We start from the raw sequence: 15,861 nt of genomic DNA, 5'->3' as shown, positions 1-15,861 counted from the left end.
ACTAATATGCCATATCGCATTTATGTGCCATCATCGCACTGCGAAAAATTCCAATGCGCAATTGTCAAGTGTCTGTTGTAATTAATAGCGAGCAGTTGCGAATGCAATAAATAATCGATACTCACTTAATTCCTTTTCTGTTTATATTTATATATATGTATATATACATATATTTGCACCACGTCGACTTGACTCGTTTTTAATTAATTTTTTATGAACTGCGTGCGTATGTTGGTTAGTTGTAATATATATTCGCCGTATTTTATATATGCCGCCGTTTCCTTTGTTCGTTGCCTTTTCGCCCCAAAAGGAGCACAAAAAGCAGCTGAATGATGAATGACTGCCAAATGAACATGTTTGAGTGGAAAGTTGGCCGAGATGAGATGAGCCAAAAGATAGAGACGGAAATGTACAATATAATCGAAGCGAATCCGGGCGAGGCACGCCATCCGTAATCCGTAGAAAGGAAACGAAGACGCGGCCCAAAAGAGGTATTTTCCAATTTCAGTTGCATGCCACAGTAACACGATGCGGATGCAGTAACACGAATTTCCAGTATTTACATATCACTTTTAAAGGCAGTGCAGGGATTTTCGATTCAATTAAATCAAAGTACGTATTCTTAATAACCCAAGATATCAGCACAGTTTTGAAAACATTTATAAAACTGTCTAAAGGAAGGCAACTATTTTTTTGGGTTTTTAATAGGTGAAGGTTTCTTAGGGAGGAAGTTTTCATAATTTCTTTATGCAGAGCTTCACTGTACGTGATTATTGATGGCAGCTCGACTGACAGCCAACCGAGGGGCACAGGGAGACAAAGGAGCAAGTTTCGGGTTACCTGTACCGGGGATTAGGCATCTGTCTCAGTCCCATCATCAGTCTCCATCGCCATTGCCATCGCCATCGTCAACCTCGGCACTTCAGTTTCTGGCTCTGTAGCCATGTATAGTGTGTCCCATCTTCCAGCTGTCATTCGTTCACTCACTCACCGAGAATTGATGGCATTTGCCAAAAATACTGATGACACGCACACACACAAACACACACACACAGTCATGCATGTGGCGGTGGGAACTTTTGTTGCATACTTAGTAGGGCAGGACAATGCGCCACTGATTGAATTGCATGTAAATTAACTTGCTGATCCGATTAGGGCCGAGACGGGCCAACAACAAAAATAATATCCAATTCAGAGAGAACTATTTACACTGTGCGAAAATGTGTTTCCTTCCATTTGCTTAATTTGCAAGCTTGTTGACTTCATTTGTTAGCTACTTTCAAAAAATTGATTGTTATTTCCCTGGATTTTAATATGCATTGTTCAAATTCCGCATTTTGCATGTTCGTTATTCAATTTTATCGATGCATGTTGCATTCTTTATTGTGTAACATGTAAACTCATTTATATTGCTGAATGTCCATTTTCAGTTGTTGTTTTTTTTTTTCGATGGCAAAAATGCGATAAAATTTATTAAAAAATTCTTCATTGTAAAAATCAGTTGTTCTATGATTGAATTTATCGCCGAATAATAAAAACTGCGCGAAATGCACAGCTACTGAGCTGATTTGCTACTATTTTCCACTGTGTGAGGCTAAAAAACCGCATGAACTGCCAGCAGGTAAATGGCGAACGAACTCACACACACACGTAAACGTAAAAGGATACGCATGAAGAAGCTAAGTACACACATACAGGCGCACCCAAATACACCCACACTCAGACAAAGCGAGCTGAATACACACACATACACACACACATGACCGCTTCGGGCAATTTCATTTGCCGCTCAGCTCTCACACAATTGAAATTTTTGTTGCATACTTTCAAGCAATTTGTTTGCAACTCAAGTTGCCAAAAAAAAAGAAAAAAACGGGAAGAAAATTCCAAAAAGCCAGGGAAAAGCGCTAAAAATAATACATCCCGCTTTCCTCTTCACTAAAGCTGCCCTCCAAAAAAAAACTTGGACTCGATTTATTTTGATGCACTTTTTATTATTTGTTTTTGTTCTTTTATTTTTCTTTTTTTGCCTATACCACCAAGCTTGGCTGGGACTTTTTTTTTAGGGAGGATTGGCACAAACTTGTGCATACTTTTCGTGGCATATTTTCATTCTGCTCCTTGTTCGTTATGAAAGCGGAGCTTGGTTCAAAGAGCTGCGACCACAATTTGGCTCCATCCAGCAACTGCCATTCACCCTTCAGTGGCGGGAAAACCAACCCCCCCAGCTCCATCCCGAATATATATATAAATCGGGGGCTATCTCTTGACCAACGCCGCCCAGAAAACAAGCTGATAAAAAAAAACAAGTGGGAAAAACTGTAGACGAACTTATTTATTTTCATACTTAGAGCTTTGGTTTCGGCTTTGGTTGTTTCCCCTTTGAGGATCCGGGCAAAAAATACGCAAAATGCGCAAGGCTAAAAAAAAGGAAATAAAAAGTAAAAAGAAAGCTGGCTAAAAATATTTAATTAAAAACAAGTCAAGAAAGTGTGTTTTTTTTTGTCTTCACTGCTAATATAAAACATTAGGTAGCCAGGGGACTATGCTAAATATATCACATATATTATATTATTTATGCACATAAGAATGCGGCTTCTATATGCTGGATGATTCATTAACATAATCGCCAATTCATAATCTGCCGAGGACTTGGTGGGTATAATAAAAACAAGGACGAAAGCAACTCGATTCAGAGAAAAGCCCTTGGCTTTTGCCGAAATTTAATGAAATGTGTCGCAATCGTTTGGGGATTCCCAGCGCCAGTCATCTCCTCCAAATCCATTTTCAATCTTCTCCCACACATCGAGATATCCTTTTCGCAACTCTCGCTGACTTTGGGCGTCTGCGGGTGAAAAGTCCTGGCGAAAAGCAGCCACTTCTGCCCACCTCCGCCCACTTTCGCCCACCCAGACGACTCAGGAATTGACTTTAATGGCGCTTCGATGCTGTCAAACATTTGGGGCCAAAACAGAAAATACGGGAGAGAGCTCTTCGACTTGACTTTTTATTAAAAGTACTGGACAAAGTTTAGTGTTTGGCAAATAAATCGAAAATGACATCTAATAGGAAACATCGAAATGTACGAAGAGATGTTTTAACACCCCTTTTTTTGCGTTTGCCCATGGAAATGTTCATGGAAACTAAGGAGGATGGCTTTTTCTTTGATGTTTTGAGTCGTTTTGCTTTTGGATAATTAAATTGTTCGAACTAAAATAAGTATTAGTTAATGTACTGCCAACCACTAGTAGTATTCCCTCAATTTGTTTAAATAATTTCATATTAGAAGAACTGTTTTAGAATTTAGAGATGCACATGCTGAATACGGATGGATAAATGCAGATAAACGAAGCTTCTTTATTTGAAATTGCCTTCTCATGTCCTTCCGTATCATTTCATCCACTCGAATTGCTTATTCTGACTTCACTCAATCCTAAGGTGTACCCAAGGACACTTTAGCTCCATGTTCACCTAAGGCAGCATCAATTATACAGATTGCCAGTATATATGGAGTGTATGTATGTCTGTATATACCATGCCATGGATGTGAATGGAATGGAGTACTTATGTGGATGATGTTACCTCCGGGATAGTTGCATAATCAGTGCCAAATGCTCTGGACACAGATGCGGACATTTGGACAACTCATGAAATTCATGAAGAAGTCCCCCGAAATCCGAATGAACTTTTCCGGGCTTCACTTGGCTTACGGTACATTTGAGTCCTAGCCAATCTGCCATTTTGGCGAGGAAAACTCAAGCCACATTTCCCTTCGAGGCGCACCCTTAGATTTTCACACTTCACGCAGGCAAATAACCAAATATTCGGGGCAAATGAGATGGAATTGTTTTGTCGTCTCGGGCATTTTCATGGCTTGATTTTCATTTTGTAGTTAACAAATTCATAAAACGAATTCCTTGTCCATGTTTTCATCCCAGGGCTTCGCTTCCAAGCGGCTGACCGCACCAAACTCATTTCCAAGTCAGAAATTACAACGCCACAAAGGAGAAAAAATCTGAAAAATAGGCACGATGCTGGCACACAAAACCAAAAAAAAAGAAGCAAGCAAAAATACAGTGCCACCGAAACTGGAGGCCCGGAACCTTTAACCAAATATTATGCAGGTTTTATACCGTTTTCACCCCCTCTCTGAACAAAAAATGGTTTAGCCAAACAAACAAAACGCCGGGAAAAAAGGCAAAAAACGAAGACAAACAAAAAATGGTGACAGCGGTGATAACATACACACTGCCGAAAAAACGGTCAGAGAAAAACAAAAAAAAAAAGTGTTAGAACACACATTCGAAAAAGGAATAAAGTATTTTGCATTTGAAGAAACAATGTGTTACATTTTTCCTTTTTTTTCCAGAATTCGTGAAGGAAATCCAATCCAAGGGAAATATAAACACGCTGAATGCCCTATCGTCCTTATTTTCGCACTCTGCTCAGGAGATCCTGATTTGAATTGACCTGATTCAATCGCCGCACTCAAATTGAATCAAATCGAGAACCATCTCGAGAATGTTGTTTCCAACCAAAATTCAATAAAGTGCCAAAACGCATTAGAAACCATTGGCAACGGATTAGAAGTTCTACCGTAGAAGAAGCATTTGGAAAATTTAAAAACTCCAATCAAATAGTTAAAATAAATACAAAAAATTGGTTAGTTGGACTATTATTTTTGCTGTAACACTTATCAGTTTGCAATTGGTGAAATACAAAATTGGAAAATTGTGGAAATTCTTAAGCTCTTGTAATAGGAGGCAACGTCATTAGAACGATTTTTGCAACACATGCTGCAGTTCCCATGCCGCAAAACGGCGCAGTGATCCATTTGGAAAGTAGAGCAAAAGTTGTTGCAACTAAAATTGCTGACCACCTTTGTGTTGGGGGCCTGTCCATTTTCATTTCCATTGCCATGGGCGTGAAACGGGGGGACGAGTGTACAGGTGAAACTTGTGGCGCCGCCGGCATCAGGAAAATTCCGGAAAATGCTGCAAAGAGTGACGTTGGCCGGCGAAAAGTTCGCTGAAATTGTGACACAATTTTTGACGAATGTCAAAAACTGAACCGTAACAAGTGGATGCACACCGGGCCGGGCCGAAACCCAAACAAATGACAGCGAGGTGGGGTCGCCAGATGGGGCAGATGGGGGCATGGCTGTGGGATACCCTTCGCATGGGGGTTAATGGAGGCAAGTGCCGTAAACCCGCATCAACGCAAATGTCATTTGATGGATAAGTTTTCGGGGCGAGGCTCGCATCCATTCGGCGCCCAAAAAACAGGGATAACTATGCTCCATATTTAATTATTCATGAGGCGGCAGAAGTGCTAGGTCTCCACACAGGCGCCGTTCGTCCCTTTTGATTAATGAAGCAGCTGAGACAACATCAGCAATCAAATTAATTTCAGTTACATGAGCGGATTATAAAGAAACGACAACAACAGCAACGAACGAACACGGGCACTTTACACGTTAAAGTCGCCGACTATGGAATACCCCTTAGAGTATTCTTATTATTTCCAAAAGATTATCAAGTATTAATGCATATAATATTACTAATACAGGTTAATCAAGTTTCGAAATCTGTATAATGGTTTGAATTTCATTTCATACATATATTACAATTTAAAAATTAGTTAAATAATACCCTAAAAATACTATAGGTATTTAATCTATTATTTCTTTATAAGAAATCCATTTTAATATCTTATAGTTACCTAGCAAATCTGCGGCAGTAGGTACAACTGTGGGGATTTATATGCCATTTATCCTGCATAACCCGCATACCCTGCTTTTGTCTGGCACATCTGACAAAACTAAATGGGGCAAAAAGCGGGGCTGTTGGGACAGCAACAAATCGCTTTGGGGAACAGAGGCAACAACGCGCAAACATTTTTCACAACTAAATGAAGTAATTTAAAATAATTATCAATGCTAATTTAATGAGGCCCGGGCCAAGGCGACCAACTTGGATATATGTTATTTTTCGCAACCCCCTTTCCCCTCCAGCTTTACTTTTTACTCCTCGCCACGCTTTTGCGTGAAGTTTCTTTGGGCGACAGCTTTATTTTAATTTGCAGTATAGTTTTTTATGTGGGCAGTAAAGCGATGCAATTGAAATGCATGGGCATGGGACGGGGGCGTGGGCAGCGGGCGTGGCACTTAGTGGCAACGTTCAGCTGCGTCTAGACGGCAGAAGTATATATGTATATATGAATTTATATATACATGCAAATTAGCCAAGTTAAATTGGCTGAGAAGAGGAGAGGAGAGGAGGAGGTGTCAGTAAGCCGGGCTGATGAGAAATGCATTGGGAATCGTTTGCGTCGCCGACAAGTATGCAACATAAATTGTACAAGCCGCTAACGGTAATTGTTGCGCCGCCAACATGACGTATACGCGATATTTGCCTAGCTGCAAATGAGGCTGCCATTTTGCCTCTCGCTCGCGCTTCCACTTCCGGTTGGTAGGTGTGTGTGTGTGAGTGTGCTTGTGTGTGTTGGCGTGCTCAAGCGCCTGGAAAATGCCGCTAACGATGACGTTAACGTTGGCTTTTACCGTTGCCATCAGCGTTGCTCTCCTTCTGCCCCTTATACTCCTCCTTCTCCGCTTCCCATTCCCATTGCCATCGTCCTTCTCACCGCCATTTGCTCCTCATCCTGGGCGCCTAAAAGCATGCAACAGCAATTTAAATTTTGTGCGCATTTCAATTTGCGAAATGGCGGAATAGAAAAAAAAAGAAACCACCAACGCCAAACAACAAAAATGCAGCTCGGCAATTAAAACCGTGTGGGGTAAGCAGAAGGTCGTAACGCAGGTGAAAAGGCACCACAAAACAAAAAAGAAAGAAAGAAAAATTAACAAATATGGCTAGAAAGAAAAATACAGCATCAAATGGAACCACAATATGGCGCCTAAATATAATAATCAGTAAACAAGTCATACAGTTCGTTGTATTAAATACAGTTCAATGCTCAATTAACAAACAAAAGAAATAAATAAAATAAAACAATGCAAAGCCACAGCAAATATTTAAATATTTATAGGCGAAAAGCGTGTAATTAATAAACTCACGAATATTGCGGTCCTAATTGTGCATAAAATGTTGTGCCATCGATAAATTTAAAATAAATAATTTATGTGTATATTAGGTGTTTGCCATTTCCTGTATTTTGTAGTTATTGATCCCAGGCACCTACCAAAAATCAAATAAAATATTATTTCGTAGCTATAATAATTAATAATTTGTATATACACAATACGAATATTCATTGTGCTAATTTGCCCAAGTAATACAATTTAATTTCCTTGCAAATATCCCTTAAAGAGTCGTGTAAACCTGTTTATAGCATCTGTACAACTGTATCTGCATCTGTAACTGCATCTGTATCTGCATCCGTATCTTAAGTGCTGTGTGGATTCCTGCTGATTGAAACGTTTCGCCATTTAAACTTTAATGCCACGGCGCCCAGTGGCCAAGGGAAAAATCGCGCAATGGAAAGCGGAAAAGCTGGGAAAGTATAAATTGGACGGCGATGGCGGAGCGCGAAGGTTGGAGGGCGGAAAACTGGACAGCGGGCACAGCACGCACATTAAAAGTTCAAATGGTACAAAAATATAAAAATCCGCTTACGAAATTCCGAGGGCCACAGAGACAAAAGGCAAACTGCAAATAGGGCGGACAAGACTGGCTGGCAGTTAAAAGTGGAATAGTGGCGGACAAAATAATGCGACCCCATGCAGCGATTTTGAGCTGGAAGCTCGAAGCTCGGGGATTCGAGGGGCCAAAAGACTATTACTTTCGCAGTTTCAGTTGCAGATGCCCCTTCAGTCTGCACCATGACCACACACACTGTGCACTGATCGATACCCATTCGCCTGGCCTTCCAGTGGGCTATCATCTGCGATCCGGCATATCAACTAAATCGAAACGCAATCATAATAAGCGCTTTACTTGGGCCAACTACGCATTGCAGGCGATTGGAAAGGACCAAAGGACACTTCTATTTTCGACTCTCAGCAGTTGGGGATCAAATTTGAATTGGGTCAGGCAGGCAAGCATAGAAAAATGATAATGTATCTAAATAAAACACCTTCATGGATCTTATCTACTCAAGCGGAACAATTTGGCTTGGAGCGGCTGCACAGTGATGAGTTATTCCTAGGAGAACATTTTCTGATGCCGGCAAACTAGGGAGTCTCGACGGGATTGCATATCCGACATCAAATACTCGTCCTGGGGCCAAACTGACCTTCATCCAAAAGTCGACCCCTCCCACCCCACAAAACTTTGCCAGAGAGAGAAAAGGTTGGGGCGATGTTATGCCAAACTAATTACTTGCTAAAAGCGCAAACAAAAGCCACAAAAATAAAAACAATGCCAACAATAGAGAAGGGAGGGCCGAGGCATTGGGCTTTATCTCCGATCGCACACTTGACAACCTTTAACCTCTAGCCCCAGTGTTCCGGGCATTTTTGCTCAGCATGTCTAAACAAAGGCCTGGCCAAAACAATTGGGGGCCACAACGGAAACCAAACACTCGAGAGCCAATCAATGGAAAATCTGTCCCAAAGTCAACTTGCGCAACATATCGGGGGCGTGGTCACGCCCACCGCCCCCAGGGGGGGAGGTGCTTGTGTTAGCCTTATGCAAGGATATTCATTAATTAGTCGAGTGGCGAGGGAAAGGAAAAGGCAAATGGTCGAGGAAATGCAGCAGCAAAATGCCAGCAAGGCCTGCAAAATGAAACGAGTTTTGCTTCCTTTTATTATATAAAATATATGGTCTATATGCGAATTACGTAATTAGCCTGGCCAAAAGCCGATTAACGCCTCATTTAGTTGCGACATGAATAGTTAATGGTCACACCGGTTGGCCAAAAGGTGATTTCCATTCACTAGCTAGTTAGTTACCTAGGTGATTAAAGTGCGAGGAGTAATTAAGTGAAACACTTAAAAATATATATTAATTTATCTATTCTACCAAGATATTTATAAAAAAATGTAGATGTACTTGATTTATTTCTTTAATTTCTTATGTTTCTTTAAATATGTTTAAAGGAGCATAAATTAATTCTGCTAATTGGGAATTGTAAAGACTGTTGCCCAATAAAAATGTAGATTTACTTTCTATGCTGCAATTTGCGGCATTTTAAAGATAAACATGGATTTTTTCCCTTCGGAGACTAAGCCGTACTCAATGTGGGGATTGGAAAGCCGCAAAAGCGTCAGGTTCTTTATGGCCAGGATGGGCTGGAATCGGTAAAATCGGTTAACGGATTGTGAGGACATCTGGCCAGGCTTAGCACCTGATTAGGTGAGGCTGAGGAGTCATTGCTGAGGCCGGGGATGCCGGGATGTTTGGTCAGATGATGCGGCCGATGCGAGGGGTCAGGGGTCAGCGACGCATTAAAGGCGTAACTCGAGTGGGATTCAGGGAATTTCGCAGTTCGATGCCCGGAGCTGCTTCTGTAGCCGTAGCTCTGGCTCAACGGGGCTCAGCTGGTGGAGCCGGGACCAAGGAGCACGGAGCAAGGACCAAGGACCAAGGACACTGCCATTGTCCCGGCTCCTTATCGAAATCCAGTGCTGTCACTTGTCGGCCACTTCACGGCAGCCAGTGATCTCCCTCGAGTGTGTTGAACATACGCTTCTTATGTGAGTCCTTCCACTTTTTTGCAATACCCACCACTCCCGCCCCTTCCCCTTCAGCTCTGCCTTGCCCCCTTTACGCTTTCTCTATGTTTGTTTATCCTCCGCCTGACCCCTGACCCCTGGCCATATAACAGCAGGTTGGGGGTTCTGCTGGGGCTTATACAACCACTCAGTGACACAAATAAAAGTAAACATGATAAAACCATTGAAACTTTTTCCATTTTCACTTTTGAGTGTGTTTGTATTTCGCTTCACTTCGCCTTTGTCCCTTTCTCACACACAGCATATACCTATACGTGTGTGCGCGTGAGTGTGTGTGTGTGTGTACCCCTGGATGCGCCGCATCTGTATGCGAGTTAATCTCAAGTGCAGCCGAGAGCTAAATATTTACCATTGGCGTTGACTCTGCGCCTCTGCCGCCACAAACTCACAAACACATGGCCAAAGTCCCCACTGACCAGCAGCAGCAGCAGCAGCAGCCACCCACTTTCACCCACTTTCTCTGCTCCAACCGATCCCCTTTTACCGTCGTGTTGACTTCTCGCTTATCATCGATGGCGCTGAGGTCCGTCCATCCAAACATGCATTCAAATGACCCGGCCAGTGCCACGCCCACACCCGCCTACCGCCCCTTGTTTACGCTTAACTAACAAGCCAAGCTAAAAGTTAGCTGGCTGCAAGCCGGGACTTCCCCTGCGTTTTCCTTTTTCTTTTCGTTTCTCTTTTTATTTTTTTTGTTTTTTTTTCTACTTTTTTTCTATTCTTTTCTTGCTCTCCATTTTTGCTCCTTTGCCATTCAAAAGAGTGCAGTTTGTTGTGCATAAATTGTTTATGTTGGCAAACCTGGGCCGGGACTCGAATTGTTTTTTGGATTTTCGATGCTGGTGCTCCACAGTAAGTTGGCCAACAAACGGGGCCAGAACAAAAGGTAAAATGGCAAGTGCACACATACACATACACGCTTGTGTCAGTCGTTGAACTTGTGTGTGTGTGTGTGTTTTGACCTCTGGCAAAACTGCATCCAAAAGTCAATCACACAGCCCAGTTTGCAGTTTATGCGCCTTTGGGCACACTCTATTTATTGCTACTGGAGCATTTTTGAGCATTTTTGTTTTTGCTGGAACTAGCTTATGCCTTTTACTAAATAATGAAAATCTTTTCATTAGTACTGTATCGAAATATTTGTTGGATATTCTATTAATTTTAAAATTACATTTAATCAAATGTATGGTCACACTATATGCTTACTTTGCCTTGTTCAGCACTGGTGAATGCAATGCAATACATGTTCACAACAAGCAAAATAAATCACAGATATGTAAACACACACTCATAAAACGTAAATTTACAAATATAATGTCACATAAGTGCGTATTATAACATTTTCAATAGCTGCATATGACTGTGCCAGTGTTGGCAATCGAATGTAAATACTTTTGAGCAGATTGGCAGCTTAGAATGAATTCAACCAAGTTGACAAGTTAATGCTCGGCATTTTGACGGTTTTCACTGCGGCATCACCTGCTTCGGGCAAAAGCCAACGCCAAGTCCGCCCATCAAGCCACGAACTCGTGAATATTTAAAGGGCAGGCTTCAATATTTCAGCATCGCTCAACCTTGACAGCATTATGAACTGAGTGCGACTGCAAGTGGGTGGCGGCGAGTGGTGTGGTAGGTGGCATGTGGCACAGTTGGGTGGCAGGTGGCAATATGAAACGCTTGGATGGCGCAGAGCAGTGCAGCGGATGCTGGAGTCAACCCAGGCGTGTAACCGAGGCAATGGAGGCGATACTCCTTCCACCCACTCAATTTGGCCCCTTGGGTGCGACTGCTGGTGCAACTGTCAAATCTTTCATGAAGATATAACTCACTGCCGGTCCAATGAGTCGTCGGCTCATTGAGAACCGGATCCGGATGTGGATACAGCTACGGCCACGTTGACAAAACTGGGGTGTAACGCAGCTCAAAAAGAATGGTAAGTTTGGCCACCTATTGTTGGCCAAAAACAGCACGTAATGGTGTATTAATTAAACTTCGACCCTTGCTCCATATCGCTTTTTGGCAACGCCATGACACGAGTGTGGAAAATTGCTGTGTTTCACATACACATAAGTTCAATGAGTAAGCGAAATGCCTCTAAATACGAAAAACATATATTGAATGACCAAAAAGCAGCCAAAAACATTACCCATCGAATTCCGAAGACTTATTTTGGTACACGTGTTAATAATCGAACGAAAACATCTCATCATGAGATGAAAAACAAGATGAGGTCGAGATACTTACAATCTGTTACATAGTTTCATTCCAGTATACTGTAAGCGGGTAGAACTAGTCAAAATACAAAGGTTTTGAAATCAAAGTACTCACTGCACTTTAGTTCATAGTGTAAAATGGAGTCTCTTAATGTTACTTGTTAGGGTTTTAAATAACTAGTGTTGGAAATGCGCTTGGTAAGTGTGTGGACCTAGTTTTTAGCCACATTATCCTGATGGAAAATCATGTGATTTTGTTAGAGTGATTACTAACTGGCTTTAATGGTTGCTGTGTAAAAGTTTTCGATTTGTGTGGCTATGCAGTGGTAAAATTTACTTCTTTTCGGTTGCCAGCGCACTGTCTTGGTTTCATTTCGATTCTGGAGAGCTGGAGAGAAGGAGTCATTGCTCCAGGACGAGGTTAGCTATCAATCAGGGTTTAAGAGTTTAAAGTCGCCGTGGGGAAACGGGGGAAAACTCGCTGCTCGACAATCATTTACCGAACAGCTTTTGGCTTTCACTTTTCACACATCCCGCAATTAATTTCCGTTTGATTGTTTGTCTCTGTCCGGACTCCTCATTCAAAGCCCCACCCGGAATCCTATTTGCTTTCCACACGGCGAATGCGATTTAATTGCTTTGGGACCCCTGCTCCCGCGACTTAAACTCAGCTCTGGTGCTTTTCCTTTGCTTTTCCTCTCGCCCACACCCGCACTTTTCCCGCACTTTTCCCACACTTTTTCCATACTTTTCCTGCACTTTTCCCGCATTGCACCTGCAATCGTAAATAAAGAGCTAAGCGTGAACATGAAGGTGAGGAATTGCAGCTGCAAATCGGAAGAGAAGGAGGCTGTCGTGTCAACAACTTTGCCGTGAAAGTTTTATTTGTTCAGTTCATTTGGTGCTGCTGGCAGAAGCAAAACATTATATGGCACATTCATAAGCACCCGTGTTGCCGGGCGATGTCAAAAAATTGTGAATGGTATGGGGTTTTTCTGAGGAAAACACTAAAAAAAATCACTGAAAACTTTGTTTGCCTTTTTTACTTAAACGCACTTAAATAGTGCACTTACTTTAAAGTCTAAGTTAGAATATGGAATGTCATGGATCAATGAAATAGCCATGAGAGTTACAACCTAAATGTATTTTTGATTCAGCCAAATTTTAAATATTCCCGACTTTTAAAAAATAAAACGTGTCTCTCATTTCATCGTCGAAACAAAGTGTGCCAGCTGGCTCTGGAAAGAATGCCATATGTATGTCATGGCTCATTTCATAAGTTAAAATCAGCTAGGTAGTCAACACACACTATCGACACTTAATACACACACACCGTTTAAACAAAAGTGAAAAAAAATAAAAGAAAATCTGAAAAAAAAAGAAAAAAACAGCGAACAAAAATCCTAACTTGGTATTCTATTTAGCTAATTAGAGAGTTGCACTAAAATCGCGCGCGACTTGAACGCCAAGAAGTATAGAACTGAACCCTAAGCAGCACATCACTGAACCAGAGTCTCATTGGATCGCACCGAGCAAAGAACAAAATTCGTAGGTTCAAAGTTCAAAGATTACGGTTCCCGAAGGACTGACCCAGAATCCAACCACGGACCATCCGTTCCTGAAGGCCAAAGACAGCGAGCTGCAACGAATCTCCAGTATTGGGCCACTTTAACAACTGCTTCCAATCCGATTTCTTTTCCACTTTTGATAGTTTTATATTCAGGTGAGTTAGTTAATACTTATAATACTTATAAATTGTTACATATATATTCGGCTTACTAGATCAAATAATTATAAATATACTGCATTTGCTATTTGCCTCGTAGATATCCCGAATCGCTGCCGTTCCAGGATGGTCATCAATCTAAACCCGTCCACCTCTTCGAACGCCAATGCCAGCGGTAGCAGCGTGGGCGGCGGCAGCGGTGGCGGCAGCAACGGTGGCAGCGGCGACGGAATGAGCAGCGCCGGGAGCCAGAGCGTCAACATCATTGGCGGAAACGGAAGCGGAGGCGGAAACGGTAACGGTAACGGTGTTGTAAGCGGTAGTGGCAACACCGCCGGAAACGCCAGTGGCGTCACCTCCAGCAACCTGATGGGCATCATCAGCCATGAGATGTTCGATGGTATCGTCTATCTGCATGTGGTATGTGCCGGCGAGTCGAGCTCCAAGTGGATATCTCTGGAGGAGGCGATGATCTACTGTCCCAGCGGCGTTGTTGCCTACACCAAACTGCAGCTGGCCGAGATTTATGGCATCCCGATGGACGTTCTGTTCGAATGACGGCGATGCATAAACCAGATTCTTCGTTGAACGATTGCAGTGTACGCACCTGGACGATGGTACTGATGGATTCTTGATTAGCTCCGTTTGGCTAGTACGGTTTATAAGCTGGACCATGGTAACTGGCATTTGAACTTTGGCACTGTTGGCAAAATCTGGGAATTGAGTATTCGCCAAATACGTGGCATTGGCAATATGACGTCGATTGTTTTTTCGTGCTACATTCCCTGCTCTAAATTTTAAGTTCCTGGCGTTAAGTGATTTTTCCGAAGGCAGCAAGTACTACAACTAGTATACCAATGTGCAAGGTTATTCCGTAATTAATTGCAAAATAAATAAAGGAAATTTATAAAGAAATCTCTATGGGCAGTATGAGAGCCATTTACCTTGGTCACTGGCCGCCGCTTCACGTGCCCCTGTGGCATTTGTCAGTCGACGTGGAATGCGGGGGTGGAAGATGAATGGGCTGAGCGGAAGTTTAAGGAGCCTTTGCCACGCAGACGCCACACGGCGTATGCGTAATGCGGCCAGCCCACAGAATTTGGGCATTTCAATTGCAAATTAGCCAAAAGCCAACGTCAACGGCCACCACGCCCACACCGACAGCCGCCCCCTTTTCAAGTGCGCCTCGACTTTTCTTTGCCTTTATTTTTCCCTCTTCGAGTTGTGTGTGTGTGTGTGTGCGTGGCAATTTGAATGATTTATGTTGATTGCGTATAATTGCATGTTGTGTCCTTGTCCGCCCCTTTGTGCCCAGGTGCGTTTGCCGGCCACGTGACAAATTCAAATCCCCATCACCGCTTTCCACTCCCTTTTCGCCCGCTTGGGCGGTTGGTCGGTTGGTTGGTTGGTTGGTTGGCTGGTTGGTCTTGTCTCGGTTTTCCCATTTCCCATTTCCGCCCCACCACTTTGCCGCTATTCCTAACCTCAGACATTCTGCGGCGCATTGTTGGTGCCGCTTTTATGACGCTCCATCTGTCAGCGGCTTGTTGGTTGTTCAGTTGGCTGGTGACACCGTGCCAGGACACGGAATGGAGCTGGGGCATGGATAAACAGGACCCATATCCAGGCTGGCTGCTTATCTAATTACGCGCCCAAAAGCACGCAACACAAAAATGCCAAGCAAGTCGAGCGAGGCAACGACGACGACCAACTTGTCTTTTGCGGCATGACGCTTCATTTTTCTAATGCCATTCGCTGGCGGCGGGAATCCGTGGGAAAGCGGAAAATGCGGTGGGTCAGGATCTGTGTGTGGAGCATGGCTGACTTTTGCCAAATGGCAGGCGCTCGCGCATTTATTTCGCTTGTAAACGAGCGCAATTTGCAATTTGAGCGCGTCCGCCTCGCGTGTACCTTTCCCACTTTCTCCTTTGCTTTTATAGCAAAAAAAAAACAAAAAAAAAAAAAACACAGCCTAAGAGGGGAGTGTACTGTCCGCCCCCTCAGCCATTTGCAATTGAATATTTATTTGCATTGCCATGGGCTTCGTGTCGGGTGTGGCGCAACTAAAAAATTATTACGCATACGCAGCGTTGCCAGCGGGATAGAAACTATAGCGAATCAAATTGTAAGAAAGCTATCTACCTAATCAGGCAAAGTATGACCAGAGTGCTCAAGTTCTTTCAAAAAGAAATGCCGAAGGTTCGCAGAAAACCTTTTTGATT

General features: G+C 42.8%; 1 protein-coding gene across 1 annotated transcript; it reads left to right on the top strand.

Annotated features, from left to right (window-relative positions):
• The first annotated feature begins 13,188 nt into the window (after window positions 1-13,188).
• Window positions 13,189-14,554, top strand: LOC27206654 (cell wall protein IFF6). Its single transcript, XM_016182457.3, has 2 exons — window positions 13,189-13,636; window positions 13,740-14,554. The coding sequence occupies exon 2, from the start codon at window positions 13,766-13,768 to the stop codon at window positions 14,195-14,197; it is 432 nt and encodes a 143-aa protein (XP_016039374.2). The 5' UTR covers window positions 13,189-13,636; window positions 13,740-13,765; the 3' UTR covers window positions 14,198-14,554.
• Window positions 14,555-15,861: the final 1,307 nt, after the last annotated feature.

This window comes from Drosophila simulans, chromosome X (genome assembly GCF_016746395.2).
Source record: "Drosophila simulans strain w501 chromosome X, Prin_Dsim_3.1, whole genome shotgun sequence".
Classification (NCBI taxonomy): Eukaryota; Metazoa; Arthropoda; class Insecta; order Diptera; family Drosophilidae; genus Drosophila; species Drosophila simulans.
Note: the sequence above shows the minus strand (reverse complement) of the source record. Positions and strands in the feature narration are given on the sequence as shown.